This window comes from Pyxicephalus adspersus, chromosome Z, assembly GCF_032062135.1.
Source record: "Pyxicephalus adspersus chromosome Z, UCB_Pads_2.0, whole genome shotgun sequence".
Taxonomy (NCBI): Eukaryota; Metazoa; Chordata; class Amphibia; order Anura; family Pyxicephalidae; genus Pyxicephalus; species Pyxicephalus adspersus.
The window spans coordinates 10,347,708-10,365,421 of NC_092871.1; the positions used below are offsets into that span (position 1 = coordinate 10,347,708).

The window sequence follows — 17,714 nt, forward strand, 5'->3', positions numbered from 1 at the left end:
TTGAAATAAATTTTGGTTTTTATTATAGATAATGCAGCTAAATTACCATTCCAAATGCTAATGAATAAATACCCACAATGCACCCCTTCAATCGATAAATAAATAAGTCGTCAGTAATATTAAAGAATATTCATCAGAACCATAAACATCTTGTTTAATCACAGAAATAAACCGACCCACCCCTATAACACTGTTCAGAAATATAGCAGCTGTCTCTTTATTACACACTCAGACGTCAGCCGGCTTTCTTGCTCTCACTCGATCTTCCTCTTGGTTGGGCTCCGGCAGCAGGGAATGCTGGGAGTAGTAGTACAGACTGACCTGGAGAATCACATAAATTGACTCGCCTCCAGGATAAAACTTTAATTTTTCCTAAAGCAGCAAATATCTCATTTGTGAAAATAATGATCCATGCAGTCTGTGTTCTTTATAGGTGTTTGATTCTCCATTGCTTTCTCACAGTGCCATTTTTTTAAACAATTGAAAGATTCTCATTGGTTAGCTAAAGGCAATGCAAACTGTCTGAAAGAATTTTGTTCCTATATATGAAAACTGGCTTGGCGTGTTGTCACTGTGACAGAAAGTGGATCCTAACAGGGCTACCATATTGGCAGGACATACACTTTGAAGGCCAACTCAGCTATTACTTGGTAGGTTTTAGTAGTCTAGCTTTAGCAGTCTTCGCTTTATCCCATCATCCAAAGCCAAGGGAAGGTGTCACTCTCTCACAAATGGATTTCCCATTATTTTGTTTGAGCTATGGAGAATCTAATGTAGAAGTGACACCAACATATGGCTTCGTGTGGGCAATGGCATAAAGGAATCATAAAGTGGTGAATGTCACAAATGTCCCCCAAAGATAAGAGCATGCAATTAAATCTGGCATGAAACAAAGTACAATATTAGTTTTCATACCATAGACACGCATGAGCGTTAATGTGCAAGTGAATAGGCTACTTCCACATCACCATTTCCAGGAGCACATGGCACTTTAGTTTGTTGCCGGATGTTGTGCTGCCCTCCATCACTAAGAAGGTACATCAGGGTGCTATTGGGAATAATTACCCGTGCATCACACAAACACATGGCATGCACATTACCAAGCACTGAATGAACACATGCATTTCTGCAGTCTTATGTGTAAATGGACCCCCAATGCATGTCAATATCAAAGCAGGCACTGGTCATTGTCAATATTTTTGTTGCATCAAATACAATATAAGGCCTTTTGATGACAATAGCGGTGCATTGAAAAAGCATGCTGTAAATGAATGAAAAGAATCCAGTCCAACTCTGATTAGCTTCCATCATCATATCCCTACTTTATTCTCCATTGTCATAAATCAGCCCCTCACTCATCCTGTTTTCCACACATCTGGCAATCGGTTCCCTATAATGTCATTACGGGCTAATTTGGGTTTTAATTTGCTGTAATTCCTTCGGTCTGTTTCCGGTGCCTTCTCACCATCCCCCACATCATGTCTGACCTAAATGTATCAAGCGCTGACAAAACATTCCAGAAATATTTCCATATTAAGGTTAGCAGAGGAGCCAATTTATTACATTGTCAGCAAAATGTCCCAAATGGGCAGTTTATGGAAGAACATTTTAAATTAGACCAGGCTGTAAAAGGAGGACAATTGTCATCATGCACAGAGACCAACCATAATCTTCATTTTTATTTCTCCTGTCAATGTAGGAGGACACAAGGATGAACTAAGTGTCTATGGACTCCTGTGCTTCCTTCAGACATGTGTATGCCGGCCTGATAGGCGCTCTATGGCTCCCATTTCTTTTAAAACTACATGACCAATATATCCTTTGCTAGCCTCTGGTTGTCAGTCTCTTTCTGGATCGTGTTGCTTTATAGGACCACATCAATAGGGTCCTATTAAATTTTCTAAGAACCCTTGGACATTAATATAAAGGCCAACAATGCTTTGTTTTTGATCTCAATAAAAGAAGTGAACCCTGGCCAAAACTAATATATCACTTATAGATAGATCCTGGTGAGATTATCACCCATTGGCTTTATAGATATTTCTCCAGGAGTGTTATTAAACCAAATGGTTCCTTAGTCTCTTTCATCATGATGCATTTCCCACCATGTATCTTACAGGAACTTCCAACTGACCCCTCAGCTAATGTATAAGAGAGGAATTGAAAACCACAGAGACCTCATCAATTAAATTCCCTGGAGATAAAGTAGTGATTGATGCAATTTACTGAAATCTATCCAGACCTGGATTCTTTGCCGTGGTTTAAGCTAGATTTAATTACAGTGCATTACCATGTGTAAGACCTATTTAATGTACAGTGCTGTGCAATGTGTTGGGGCTATATAAATCCTGTTTAATAATTTTAAGACAACCCTTCATTTTAATGGGCTACTATTGCGCCAGAATGCAGCTTTTAATGGAGTTGGAGCATTTGTACCAATATTGTTGTATGTTGGCTTGGTGTGTTGAGGTGCCATTTAGGATGAATGACTCAGCAACGCATCATATTTGCATTGTATATTACACTGTACTGCAGTATTACATAGTTAAACAAATATTTACTGGGTGCAGTGTTGTGAATCATTCCTAAAGGGTCTATTTATTGCTATACTATGTGAAAAAGTGTTTTCATATCAATAAAATAACAATAAAATCAATTGTGTTAAAAATTCTTCTCCTTTCAGAATTGGTATAGACAAATGAGGAAGCTATGGTGTAAGGAAAATAGGAATTGTGCTGACTGTATCTAAAAACTCATTTGCAGGTAAGTGGAAATTCATTTTGAGCTTTTTTATAAAAACCTTCCTGCTGTACCACACCAGTCACTATGTAGAGCACAGACGACAAGCTGGTCATCCTTACAAAAGAGATATTTGGCTGCTCCTATCTATACTTTGCACACACGTCCTTCCTGAATAAACCAACGTTTGTTAAATTATCTAACATATAAAAATACAACCCTCTTTATCCTGATTCCATAAGCCGCAGTTTATTCAATAAAAGGTCAGTGTTATGCGCAGGAGAAAATAACCATAGAGAATGCAAACCAATCCCAGGTAAAATCTCACTAAGCATTCCCCAGTCCAACAAGATGACACATCCTGATTATTATATAAGGAGCATTTCTTCGTTTTTTTAATTGTTTGGTTGGACTGAGAGTACGTTATATTGTCAAGGCTGAGCATGTGATCTTCAGCTTTAAGAAGACCCGTTGCTCCTTTGCAGAGCTGGTAGCCATTTTGTGTGTTAAAAATAACTACTACTTCAGTTTCATTCTAGTGAACCAATAAGCTATGTTCAGAAATACTGGGCCAGCCAGCCAACAAAATGGCTACCACTTTTAAAACATCAACACATAAAGGTCACCTTGTATTGCTGAGGTCAGCAAATGCTTTGTATCTTTATTTAGTGCACACTAGCCCTAATTCATCAAGCTACAGCACTATCTAAAGCGAACCTGTCCTTAAAAAAACTCCGAAACAGGCACACCTGCAATAAAAGAGATGGAAAACTTACTTTTCCATCTGTTTGTGCCTTCAGAATGCCTCTGCAGAAGGTGCTCAGAAACTCATCACTTCTGGAAATGTTGAACTTCTTAGTCTCCTGCAGGCTTGCTGGTTCTTTCTGCTGACCTCCATGTCACTGGAAGTGTTGGATTCCCAGCAAACTTTAGCAGAGGATTTCTTTCAAGCGGACCAGCAGGAGGGGTATCCAGGATCTCCCTATGCACGTTTACCTGTTTTTGATTTTTTTTTCCAATCACAGGGCTGCTTTAGGAATACCAAAAAAAAGCACTTAAAGTTTATCTGGACCCAAACACTACAACCAAAGTTGCCTTACAAGGCCTTTAAGGTGCATTAAAAACTATTGCAGCTTGATGAGTCAGGACCACTAAGTTTAGTACTGAATATAAAGCTGAAGCAATGGGAAAATTAAGGACAATAGTCGTAGCAACCAATCAAATTTGAGCGTAATTTCAGTTACTGATTAAATCTGATTAGTTGCAATAGGAACACCTCCATTTTTCTTTGCTGTGGTCTGCAAGAATAAGCACCTCCTTGTTTATTTCTTCCTTTCTGTCTAAGAAACCCCTAACCTCCATTTCATTCACTCTATAACTCTTCTTCACACACTCCACTCATATCCTAAGTTACAAATCTCTTTTCCCTTTTTTTTTGTGACACCTGAAATGTCACAGCAAAGATTTGGCAATCTCCTTTCCTTTATTTCTCAGCTGGACGGTATTCCACACTCTTAACTTGTAGCTGAAAAATACCCCATGAAACTCCTAGTTTACCCCTATTTTACCCCATAACACCCAAGATGGCACCTGTATTACTTAGAACAAGGGAGAGGGGACTGGGGGACGGAGCAGACAGGGAAGAGGATGGGAGATAAAGAGCACTGTGGTGGATGGAGGGGGGGGGGAGCAGAAGAGTTGGTATGAACAAAGAATATGGCCAACAAGAAGAGGAATCCAAGATGGAAAATGAGGAGTAACTCAACGAGAGAATGCAGAAGAATTATGGTGAACGAAGTGCAGAATATGAGAGGGGGCTAAGGAAAAAAACAAATCGGAAAGGAAGACAGTGAAAACAGACATAAAAATGAGAAATTCCAAATCAGAATTGAAGAGAGTAGAGTTTAGAAAGTGTCGAGGGCACAGAGAAGTCATGATGGATTGGGCTGTCCTTCAGTTGCCCCACAGGTGCCGGAAAGATAGCTCAGTTACCCCAATCATTGTCATGATGCTGAGCTGCGATGATAATAACCACTGTGAGGATGGTGCACAAGACCATGGCAGCAATCCCAATGGCCAGACTAATGAAGGAGAAATTCCGAGCTTCACGAGAGGCTATTTCTGCTGACATAATGTCCCCTCGAGCCAGAGCTGTCCTGACCTGTGGAACCACAAAAAAAAGTTATATTCCAGTCATGTGATTTGTCTATCAGGCTTGCAATTTATTAATGTTCCACCATGCCAGAAATGTTGCTGATGTGCAATAAGGGGCTGGTTGCTTGTGACCAAGATGAAATAAGTGGCCTGCATTACAACAACACCAACTTCCTGTAAACAGAGGATTATGGAGAGAGTACAACACTAGCTATGAGGGTTCAGAACGTTTACCAGCTAAAAGTCATGGCAGTGTTTGTTTGAGCCCAACAAAATCCATGTAACTACTCCCATAGACTGCTGTGCTGACGAAGACAGGTACCCTATTATTATTAATATTATACAGTATTTATATAGCGCCATCATATTACGCAGCGCTGTACAGAGTCCATAGTTGTGTCACTAACTGTCCCTCAAAGGAGCTCACAATCTAATGACCCTAACTTTACCCATACCCTAACAGCCTTTTGGAAATGTATTCTCCTGTCTCATCTGCCTAAATGTGACCAAAAGATGTCCATATTTAGTGGTGGTGGTGGTTGGAAAAAAATTAAAACTTCTCACCAACAGTTCTGGCTTTTATAGGATTCTGACCTTGCTTGGGAACCAAAATCTTGTTCGACCCATGTGCAAAGGCAGGCAGACTACATCAGGACCCCCTACTGTCTAAAGCAGTGGAATCTTTGTTTAAACTTTATGAAAAGTCTGGTTTAAAAGACTTTCACAGCCATACTGATGTAGTCGACGCCTACTGCTAAGTTAATTAACAAATATTAGGATAAACTCTAGGTTGTGAAACATAAAGCTCACATCACAGAACATACCCATAAAGGGCAAACCAACATATTAGCCTAAATTGCTTTAGTTGGAGCATACACAGCTAAGTGCCTTCTTCCACTTGTGACAACTCTGTAGCAAGTGGAAACAGGCATGAAAAAAAAATATTTTTGTAGTGGGATGCTTATAGGCTCACCTCAAAAACCAATTGGAAATTCCCAACTTCTGCCACCATGTTTAATGTTAGATCCTTCCCTAGAAATATAGGATATTAGGAATCTATACTGTACCCTGGGCCCGGTTCAGATTGAAATTCCATGGCACATATCTGAGACTGAAAAATCCAGGGTGAAAACTTAATGCTAAAAAGCAGTCAATTCCAGAAAATCTTTCCTCTATCTAGGATCCAAGTAAGGAACCAACACAAACATGGTGCCTGCAAATTGAATCAGGTAAGTTTAAGCACACACAGAACAGGCTCCACACTTTCTAATAGTGAAAATGAATAAGCCATTTGTTTAAAAATTTTTGTGCACACCTTTCTGTTCCTTAGTAAAAAAAAATTTTCAATTCTTTTTTTTGTGTTCTTCATTGGTCTTTACTATCAGCACTATTACATTCCCAGTGAAACCAATGCACATCAAAACCGGCATTTAAATTTAAATTTTAAATCAACACATTCAGGATGGTTACAAAATTAAGGAAATATTCATGCTTATTCAAGTGGTTGAACTAGACTTGTGTCTTTTGTCTCTAGTGACTTGTGTAAATTATGCTGTCCACATATTGTTTTTTTTTTTTTTTATTTTGGATCCTGTGGGCATAAAACTATTTTTCTAGTAGGATAATTTCTACTACACAGGGCTTTGTTTCTTTTATCAATCCTAACTTGTTTTAGAATAATAAGAATAATTGCCTAATTCTGTACTAATTCAGCAATGACTATGCAAATAAAACACTACAGGTATAGCATTGTAAATATTTTACAGAAATGTAGGCATTGCACTGTATGTGTGGCTGGCACTAATCACATGATCCACCCTGGCAGAATAATAAATGACCAGCTGCTAATGAACAATATTGCTTAATAATAGGAAGTACACAATGATCGCCTGCAGCTCGCCATCCCTCCTCCCCTCCTCATAGAACAGAACAGTACAGTCTGTACAGTGCTCACCCCTTCTTCTGTTGCTGGAAATGATCACTAACGATCGTTTCCAGCAATTATAATTAAGCTTGTGCAGAGATTTAGATGTGCATTGAGAGAAAGGAGGAGCAAAGCATTTTCACAGTCATTAATATAGAGCCTGAGCCCAAGCAAATATGGCTGCTGACAGATATAGATATATTACAAAGCAACACATTTCACATAACACTCACAGATTCAGTTATTTACATAAAACAGATCCCATTCACATATACCTAGATGATAATGCTATACAGAAGGTTATTTTCTCTGTGTGGAAACAGTGGTCCAGCTACAGAGGTCCAGCTGGAAATTATCTTTTGTGATCATTCCTAGCAACAAAATAGTGATGAACAAACAAGCGATGTACACACAGCTAAATGTGGTTCTATGGAGAAGGGAGGGGGAAGAGTAAGTGAGCAGCACTCTGCTATGCTCTTCTTCATTGAATTGTACAGCGGTGGTTCTCCGTCGGTTGTTCAGGGATCTGTCAGGACACATGCTGTACACATGTCAGATTCTCTGATTGTTCGTATTGGGCAAGAATCATTTCACATGTGTACATAGCCTAAGGATAAGCTTTACTGATCACAGTTCTTTAGGTATGACTTCACACGGGGTGTGATGGACCTCTCCAAAGAGACCTCTGCTTCCATACACCAGGGTCCCTTTCAAAATGTTTGCCACAATGAACGAAATCTGCCTTTCCATTCATAACATTTTTCAGCATACATGGTCTGTTTATAGCAATGCAACAGATTTCAGCATAGCTTGGAACAGGTGGGATGTGTGGGGATTAAAACTGAGATAATAAATGTGTTCAATCAATTGAAATGCTAATTATCACATTTGAAATCTGTGTGTTTGGATGCCAATCTTACCCTAAGGTTACTAAGGTACACAGCAGGTGTGCTCCTTTTTGGCTAATCTTGTTACAACTAATTCACAAAGCAAGTTTTGTCCTTAAATATACCCCCATAACATCACATTCTGTACACCAATATATTGCCCTGAGGGAGGGGAGGCTGTGAGACCTTGAAGTGTTGGCATCAGGGGTGACATAGGAAAGGGGCAACATATGCTGTTGCACAAGGACCCTGTACTCTCCTCGGCCACAAGGGGCCCCCAAGTCAGTTCTGTACAGGGCCACATTTTGACATCTGCCACTTGATTGCATGTAGACCAAGTTGACATTTTATGTTTGTAATTCATGGTTAAAATGTAATATTCTTCAGAGTGCTGGTGACTTTTTACGACTTTGGAATTGCTCCATCAATCGCAGGATTCCTCCATATTGCATCAAGTGCTGATTGTGCAGTTCTGAACACAAATTTGTTTTAGAATGAGACTCAATAGGCTTCTTCTGGTCTATCCCTTTATATATTAGGTCCTGATCCTGATATATAATTCAGTGCCGGCCCAGACCAGGAGCAGCTTTGGAATTTACCAGAGTGCCCCTTAGGAGGTTAGAGCCGGTGTTAGGAACTGTGGGTAGCTCAGATTCTAACATGTCTGATTTTATAAAACAGGGAACAACATAGCAGGCTGTGCATATTCTTTATAGCTTATCTGAACATTATGTTCAGAATGGTATTATCCTTTTGATGAACGATACAGGGCAAAAATAAGCAGAATAAAACTCAGCTTTAAAACTCAAGGCACTCACCTGCACAGCCTTGATAATGGCGATCACACCAGTGGGCCAAAAGCAGCAGATTGTGGTAAGCACAGCAATCGGCATGTAGTCATGAGGCGGTCGACGGGGTTCTAGTAGTGCCAATCCCGGGGGGATCTGTGGAGGGGGGATGCCAGGCTGTGGTGGGACGGTTCCAGCTTGATATTGCTGAAGGGAATAAACAAAAAGTAAACAAATACCAAGCTTTGTCTCATTGTGTATAAAGTCATAAACCATTTAAGACTTTTCTAGAGCTTCCCCCACTCTCTGGAATGGTCTTCCTCGTCGTATTCATCTTGCTCCTACTTTCTGCTCATTTATAAAAGGACTCAAAAACCATCTTTGCAAACTCACCTACCGTCTTCTTCTGTCTCCTAAACCCTCACGACTTCCCACCATTCCATATCCCCCTCCTATTGTGTGCTGCTTCCCCCACCTCTTAGATTGTAAGCTCTTCGGGGCAAGGTCCCCTCCTCCTCCTGTGTCACTGTCTGTATCTGTCCATCATTTCCAACCCATATTTAATGTACAGCGCTGCGTAATATGTTGTTGCTATATAAATCTTATTTATTATTATCATTATTATTAATAATAATAATACTAACAACAACAATAACCATTCCATTAGGCAGAACCGATTAAAAAACTGAATACTACGTTAAAAATATTAATATTATACAATCTTTATTATTTAGCCTTAGGCTATGTTCACACTTGTGGTAAAGTTGTGGTGTTTTTCCCACTCCCTCATGCCAGAACCTGCTGCCGCTTAGAAGCATTTCACTGCGTCAGCTCCATAGGGAATGCATTGGGGCCAGAGTAAGCCGTACCTGTATTGCTTACTGTTACCAGCTCACAAATGTGGAGAACCAGGATTTTAAAGATCTGAGCGCCTGGAAAAGTGCCTGCCTGGCAGTCGTGCATAATTGCACAATTCAGCACTGGGCCTAAACCTGCTTTGAACCTGTACACACATGCAAATATTGTTGTTAGAAAACAAACGATTAATGAACAAGTAACTCTTTTTCACAATTATTTTGTACGATTGTATAGTACACGATCGTATCACCCATACAACCAGCCAACAACCAGACTCATGCTGATAACACAAGACATTGTTGTGCTCCTAAATGTTCATAATGTTATCATATATTTGGCCCCGAATGAGCACTGTAAACTACAGGGTTTTGTTATTTGATACTGTTATGCACAATTAGGAACTGGGAGACAGTGAGCCATATATTGAACAACTGAAAGTGTCAGTCCCCAGATTCCTCCATAGGCCAGATTCAGACCCGCAGCAGGTACAAGCATTCCCAAGTGGCTCCCAGTAGCTGGCATATTGGCAGATGTTTGGTCGCCCACACTGCTGTGAAACAGTACTTTCATATTTGACAGCAAGCAGCAATGAGCTCAATTGAACAGCTCAATGTCATCGCCATTCATTCATTGTGGGGCTGTCATACTGGAGGTGACTTACACAAGGAAGCAGTAACCACACCACATCCTAACTGTTAGTCTGAACAAAGCTTTGTAAAAATAAAGCATTCTAAATCATTCTCAAATCAGCTAGTATCTCAGTGTAAGAATAAAAAATCAATTCTTGCATCCAAACACAGAGTGCTTAACACAGAGTTTACAAAAGGAAGCAGTATTACATGCCACCTCTTTCCCTGCTCTCAGTCTGTGATTGGACAATGAAGGAGAAGCAGGAGACTGATGAGCTCACCCCTCTACTTCCTCTGCTCTTCCCTTTTTGTCAGCATGCTCCTTTTAAGTACATGAGCACTGCAGCACCAAAGATTGGTCCTCAGAGTTACCCTCCCTCTCCAACTTGACACAGAAGTTGGATGTCAAGGTAAATTCATTTTTGGTCCTTACACTAGTTGTATATAAAATATTTTTATTTATTGTTTCAGCAGACATATATCTGCATACATTTTTGCTTTTCATATCTGCTTCAGCTTTATGTCGCTGATTGGCATCCTATACCTTAAGGACTATATGGAGGCAATCTCTGCACCCGTGTTCCCAACTCCGCCCCCTCCTTCCAGGACCTTTACAAGCAGAGCCAATATTCCTGCATTTTTTACTTGTTTATAAAACTATTGGCAGGGTTTCTGAAAGATAAAGAAAATCAAGAATAAAGTTTTGTTGGACTGACCCTATTTTTTTCCTCCAACAGCTGTTCCTGTCCATAGCATAAAAATACAAAAGTGCAAATTGCACTAAATAAAAGAACCCTGCAGTGTTCTGATACAGATGGCATAAGACGGTGTAGCTGTGCTGGGAAATATATAAATACAGCAGAACTTGGCAAATATGAACGGGCTTTCTGCATGCCCAGCTTATCAGAAGCAAAAATGACAGACAACAGACACCAATAAATGTAATTGCCAATAAATTATACAATATACAAATCTAATTAGGACAATGAAAGTCCCATTTTTATTGTTACTCTTAGGTGAGCTGTTCCTGCTTGCATTCCGGTGGGATAAAGATTTTCAGGGGTGCGGCTATTAGCATTCACTGATGATTTACAAAGTCTGTAGCTCATCAATGAATCGCGGAGAATTGGAACCTTTGTTGGGTTTTTACTGCTACCCTTCACTTCCTTGTTTTCTGATATTTTACCAGGCAGTAAGTGAGAAGAACTAGCCATCAGGAACAAAGACAGAATTTAATATTTTCTGGTAATATACAGCACAGCATAATATGTTGGCGCTATATAGCTGTTATTATCTAAACCAAAAAAAGAGATTTTGGGGAAATCTCTATACAGGTATTTACCCTCAGCCCAAACTTTATAACCATGGACAAGTGAAAGGTAATAATGTTGATGATCTGGTTGCAATGGCACGTGTCTTGGGGTGGGGTATATTGGGCAGCAAGTGAACAGTCAGTTCATGAAGGTGAGGTGATATGAATCTAAATGACTTTACAAGTGCCAAATTTTGATGACTGGGTTAAAGCATCTCCAAAATGGCAGGTGGTGTTCCTGTTTTGTCACCATAAATGGTCCACGGGAGGACTACTGATCAACCTGTGACAGGGTAATGGGTACCCAGGGATTATAATTGTGTTTTGAGGTTGAAGGGGGATAGGCTTACCTGTCTTGTCCAATTGCACAGAAAAGCTATTGCAGCCGAAATTCGGAAAAACGAATGTGGGCCAAGATGTTAGAACACAGTGAATTCAGCATTCTGTGCATGGGTCACATTGCCCATACTAAGCCATATTCACTGCCTAGAGTGCCTCCAATAGGCATGTGAGCATCAGAGCTGGACCATGGAGCAATGGAAGAAAGTGGCCTGGTCTGGAAGAATCTTGCTTTCTTTTAGATCATGTGAATGACCAGGTGAGAGCATGGTTTAAACCAAAGGATGAGGGGAAGCTGCTATAATCTTGGTGCCAGATACTGCAGAACACTTTCAAAGTTCATGTGGTGCCCATGTCTTGAAGGATCAGATCTGTTTTGGTGGCACAAGAGGGACCTACAAAATTCTAGGTGGGTGGTTTCAAATATTTTGGCTGGTCAGTGGAAGTCATTTATTAGTACGTTCACACACATTTAACTATATAATATTCAGATCCTTGCCCAGTTTTGAGTGTTTTTTTTGTTTTTATTTGTAAATCCCACTTTCATACAATTTCCTTCCATCCTATGATTAAAGTCTTATCCAGTACTCACCGTTCCCATGGGGTATACTGGTACATAGGCCGTGCAGGGTTGCAGGTGCATTGGATAGCCTGTAGGTTGAGACACATACCCTCCGACTGGCAGGGTCCCCGTGGGATTGTGCGTCTGCACCACATACCCCTGGGGAGGTGGTGGCTGGCCTGTGAAAGGCGGCTCCTGTTGGTATGCAATTGCGTCCTGACGGGGAAGGGTGGCACTGGCTGGCTGGGGTGGTGGATCATTATAACCTGGAATAACCCCATTGCAGGGGCCCTCACCTACAGGCTGATTATAAGGTGGGGGAGAGCTGTGGGGTCCAGAGTCCGGAGGCCCTAGAGAGAGTAAGGAAAAAAACAGGAAGTGAGTGAAAGAGAGAAAAAGAAAGAGAATGGCAAATAAAGAAGTACAACAGATGAAAGATAAGAGTGAGAAAGAAAAAGTGAGGGTTGGAGGGGGCTGAGAGAGAAGAGTGAAAGGGGGGAGAGACAAAGAAAAATAGGGAAGGGGGAAGAAAGTCAGAAAGAGAGGGATAAAGAGAGAGAGACAATAGAGGTGGAAAAAGAGGAAGACAGGATACGGAGAGAGGGAGTGGAAAAGAGAAGAGAAAGGGAAGACGAAATGAGAGATGTAGAGAGAAAAAGGAGAGAGAAAGAAAAGGAGAGAGAAGAAAGAAACCAAAAAGAAAGAAAGAAAGAAGGAAAGAAAGGAAGGAAGGAGATAGAATGAGAAGGAATGATAATGAGGGAGCAAGACAGGGAGACACAGACAGAAGTTTTAGAGAATTCGGGAGAGAAAGAGACAGTGAATGTGAATGACAAAGAGGGGCAGAGGAAGAGAAAAAAAGAGAGTGAGGCAAACACAGATAGGGCGAGAGAGAGGACACTGTCACAGAGCTGCAGATTACAACCCCCTGGGGCAATAACAGGTCAGAACACACAAGAAGTGACAGGGACAGCCGCGGTACTCTATATATAGACTCAGAAAACACGTACACAGTATACATACCCTATACACATATATATGTATACTGTATACAGTACTATATACTGTTCTAGCAATGCAGAGTGATGTAGATACAGAAGTGGCACATGGTGGCATCTGTATTTGGACCACATACTGATACCCACAGTGTCCCCAAGCAGTGTAGTTGGCCTAGCCTGGGCACACATCTGTGGTAAACAGGTCCCCCTTTCCCCTAAACCCCCCCCCCACATTCCTATTCCTTGCTCGCCTTCTTGCCCCTCTTGCTGTGACCAACACATAAATGTCAATGAGGATGACGATGATGGTGAAGATGAGGATGATGAGGACCACCGACATGACACCAGAGACACAGACGGATAACGTTATCATTTATTACAGACGAGCAGAACACAGGTGCGCAATTTTCTGGATAACAACAATCAAAATTGCTTTTAATACCCCCCTCCTCTAATTTTTTTTTTTTGCTTGGTCCACAAGCGCATCTGTATTCTGGCCGCTCTCTCACCTGTCTTCTCGCTGGACATGTCTCTGCAGGGAAGGGGGGGAGAGGAGGGAGGGAGCTGTGCTGTTTTTTTTGGGGGGTCCTCAGATTGATTTGGCAGGAAATGGGGATCTCTCCTCGCCCCCTGTCAGTCTCCCCCCCTCTGTGGCTCTCTTTCCTGATCCTGCACCAATTCCTCCTGCAGCAGCAGCAGCCTGTCTGTATGTCGCCCTCCCCTTGTTCTTCTCCTCCTCCTATCTGGTTCTCCCCCTCTCCTTCCTCTGTGATTCCTCCTCTTTTTCTCTAATTCCCCTTTTCTGTGTTCCCCCCACTGTTCCTCTCTCCTCCACCTCCGTTTCCACTTCTCTTTCCCCTCCTTTTACATTTTTTTCTTTTTTGTATTTTTTTTTATTTTATTATTATTTCTTCTTCTTACATCCCTTATCCTGCTGGCTTTTCTCTCTCTTTGATCTCCTCTTAAAGGTCATTTGTCAAAACAATAGGCTAGCCCTAAAGATGATGTCAACATTTTCAAGAGAGGCATCAATTTGTTTCTCCCCTAAAGGATGGAGAGGGAGGGGGTCCAGATAGGGATTTAAATCCCAGCTGGACACTTCTGTGTTTACCAGTCTGAGAGATGGCAGAATAATGACACAGGACGGGCGGATGCCAATGCTTCTCTTGGTAGAATGGTGATCCTGCGGGAAGGTTTGGATGGAAATGTTACAGAAAACAAAGATGGAAAATCATTTAGATTTAAAGGAATATGTAATGTTATATTGTTATATATATATATATATATATATATATATATATATATATAAATTAATGGTGGAGGCAATAATATATATTATAAATATACCTAATGTTTTCACCCAACGTTTACCCATAATTAACACATTGTGCCTGATTTATTAAAGTTCTCCAGGGCTGGAGAGGATAGACTTTCATCAGTGAAGCTGGGTGATTTAGCAAACCTGGAATCACCCACAGCTTTAATAAATCTGCACCATTGTATTCAATTAGAAAATGTATTATTCAGGAGTAAAAGTGGATTCACACATTTTCTGATTAAATTTAATGTGCAAATTTGGGGTAAAGTTAGGGTAAACCTCAGGTAAAAACATTTAAATATATACTTAAAGTATGATTATACCTTACATTAATATCTTTACTGTGCACTCCTTAAAATACAAATACAAATTTAAAAAAATACACGTGCAAAATTTCACTTGCAAAATTAATTTTAATAAATACTGACGGTTCTCCAATCTTCCTCTAGGAAGGTGACAAGGTTGGAGAGAATTTATTGCAGCATGGTCACCCTCAGCAGCTGCACAGGGCTGCGTGGGTGCACAAGAGGAAGAGAGGGGGTATCAGCAATGTTACTGTTAATGATCTGCTCTGGAAATTATGACCTAACACCCCAGAGAGCAACCTCTAGATAAAGTGACACCATCCCACTTCCCATGGATCCCAATGGAGGTCACACAACTCCATGATGTATATTCCATTTCTTTTTTAACCAATTTTGTTAAATTATATTCCTCCTCTTTATGGAGTCACAATACTGAGGTGCGTGCATTACCCTCAGTCATCAGCATCATAAGGCAATAAGTGTACCAGCAAATAGGTAGATGCAACTTTTGCATTATGAAGGTTAAAGGTAGAATTACATAAAAAATTTCCACTGTGTTCTTGAAGATTTTCCACACCATTAAAATTTCTGAGAACAGAAACCTGATTAAAAATCAGTACATCAAATTCATATTATATTTGTTTTCTCTTTTTCCTGGAGCCTTATCAAATGATTAAATCCACAGGAAATGTGCTATGTGCTCAGGCTGTGGGATTTGTTCTTGTTTGATGCTGAGAGGGGAGGAGATAAGATTCTGTTTGCTAAGTAAACAAAAGAGGAAGGCTTTGTGTGACAGCTGCACTGATAGTAAGCAACAGAATTCTGTTTATTTCACATGTACAGCTCCCTCTGAACAGGATATGACCTAAACATGCAAAATGGCCACTTCTAGCACTATGGTATTGTGAAATAGGACTGTTTTGCACAGAGAATATAACTTTGTAATACGAGCATGGTGGCTCAGTGGTTAGCACTCTGGCCTTTGCAGCGCTGGGTCCCAGGTTTGAATCTCGGCCAGGGCACTATCCGCATGGAGTTTGCAGGTTCTCCCCATGTTTGTGGGTTTTCTCCCACCATACAAAAACATGCAGTTAGGTTAATTTGTTTCCCCCAAAAATGACCTTGGATTGTATTAAAGACATCTGACTATGGCAGGGACATTAGATTGTGAGCCCCCTTTGAGGGACAGCTAGTGACATGACTATGGGCTTTGTACAGCGCTGTGTAATATGTTGGTGCTATATAAATACTGTGTAATAATAAAGGCATGTAGGGTAACTATATGGGCAATAGATAGCTGAGAGATGGGATTTTAATATACGTTATGTCAAGATGTGATTCCGCGTCAGAGATGTAAGAGAGAAGTTATGGATAGCTTGCAATACCCTAAACATTTCTATGAGATTGGTCTTAACTTTGTAATCACTGTATCACACTAACAGTTCTGTTGCTGATGAGAACTGAGAAATGATATAGAATCCCTAAAAACTGCAGATGTACTAATAATCCACTTCCATTTAATACTCCCTCGACGGCTGCATGAGCACGGTGGTGCCACCTGAGTAAAGTTTTGTTCAGACTGGCATTGCAGAACCTTGCAGCTAAAATCACTCCCCACTGCCTGGCGTCTTGGAGCGCTAAATGGCTTTTTTGCAGCTGTTTGAGTGTGGTTGTGGAGCTCTTTTCTGACATATAGAAAAGTTGCAGAATGGAAGGCTTTTCACATCCAGCTGACAAGCATGCAGCATATGAGTTGGTGAGAATTTCCCTTACCTGCCCAATTGGGCTGACAATGTGTTACTCTCTCTTTTTTGTTCTCCTGCAATGTCCACCTGTCACCTCATGGGAAACCCACCCAGAGAAAAATGTGCAGCCATCGATGGAATGTATGTAGAAAGGAAGACTGCAAGGGAGGTGAATGATTTGAAGGCTTTGACAGAGATCCATGTATAAAATATACACGCTAGAGCATGGGAATAGCCTGAATGAGGAAGCACTTATTTTTGGGATTTGTCATGAAAATAACTGGTTCTTTACTCTGCTTATCAAAGTTCCTGATTTTCAGGGTTCTCAGTCTGCTCATTTGTACAGGCTCCTCCTATTTACTGACATTGCTTACCCCAATTTTACTGCACATGGTGAAATTTACATAGTGTACGGAAAATCAGATACAGAATGCTTGACTGGAGGATGTCCACCATCATCTAGCCCTTTCCTGCCCAGTCTGACATCTTTCATTATTGGATTTAAGTTTTTTAATGGAGGCTCAGCATTGCATGTGGACATTACTACACCTTCCTATTATTTAGCAAGCTTTGCACAGCACCCTGGTGGCTCCTCTCACCAGCTATGATCTGCCTGCATTGCACAGAGAAGCACAAAGGCCCAATAATGATGTCCATGGGTCTAAAATAAAGTAAATAGCACAGTAAGGATTTATTAAAATTGTCATTAGCATGTATAAAGAAGGGGAGACCAGGGAATGCAAAAAATAAGCAACTTAAACTTGAGCTTGAACTGCAGACAGAAATACCAGATCAATGCAGCTCTGTATTTATTAATACATTATTACATTTATTTTATTTTGTCCCGATATTGATTTGGCATCAGCCTCAGGCAATCCCCATACAGAGCTTAGACTAGAAGAGGGAGACAAAGGAGCCAATCAGCTGTGCTGCAAGGATCATGTGCCAACAAGGAGCATGCTTATAGGATACAGAAAAATAGAAGAGGAGCTCATGAGTCTGCTTCTTCCTTTTTCACTGTCCATTCACGAGGTGGAGGTTACTTAACTTTAGCAGAAAAAAAAACCATGGCACAAAAACCATTGTTTCAGCATTTAAACACCTCTCCTTTATATATTCCTTCTCCAGCTTGTGACACTCAGCTTTAAATAAAAAG

At 40.7% G+C, this 17,714-nt stretch overlaps 1 protein-coding gene across 1 annotated transcript; it reads right to left on the reverse strand.

Moving 5' to 3' along the window:
- Positions 1-13,983, reverse strand: PRRT1 (proline rich transmembrane protein 1). Its single transcript, XM_072430028.1, has 4 exons — positions 13,700-13,983; positions 12,223-12,542; positions 8,523-8,699; positions 1-4,900 (listed from the first exon to the last, which is right to left on the reverse strand). The coding sequence occupies exons 1-4, from the start codon at positions 13,716-13,718 to the stop codon at positions 4,724-4,726; spliced, it is 693 nt and encodes a 230-aa protein (XP_072286129.1). The 5' UTR covers positions 13,719-13,983; the 3' UTR covers positions 1-4,723.
- Between the last annotated feature and the right edge of the window lie 3,731 nt (positions 13,984-17,714).

Coding starts and splice junctions, on each gene's coding strand:
- PRRT1 (XM_072430028.1), bottom strand. Junction 8,700..12,222: donor CAGTATACCCCATGGGAACG/GTGAGTACTGGA, acceptor TATTCCCTTCAG/CAATATCAAGCTGGAACCGT. Junction 4,901..8,522: donor CCATTATCAAGGCTGTGCAG/GTGAGTGCCTTG, acceptor GTGGTTCCACAG/GTCAGGACAGCTCTGGCTCG.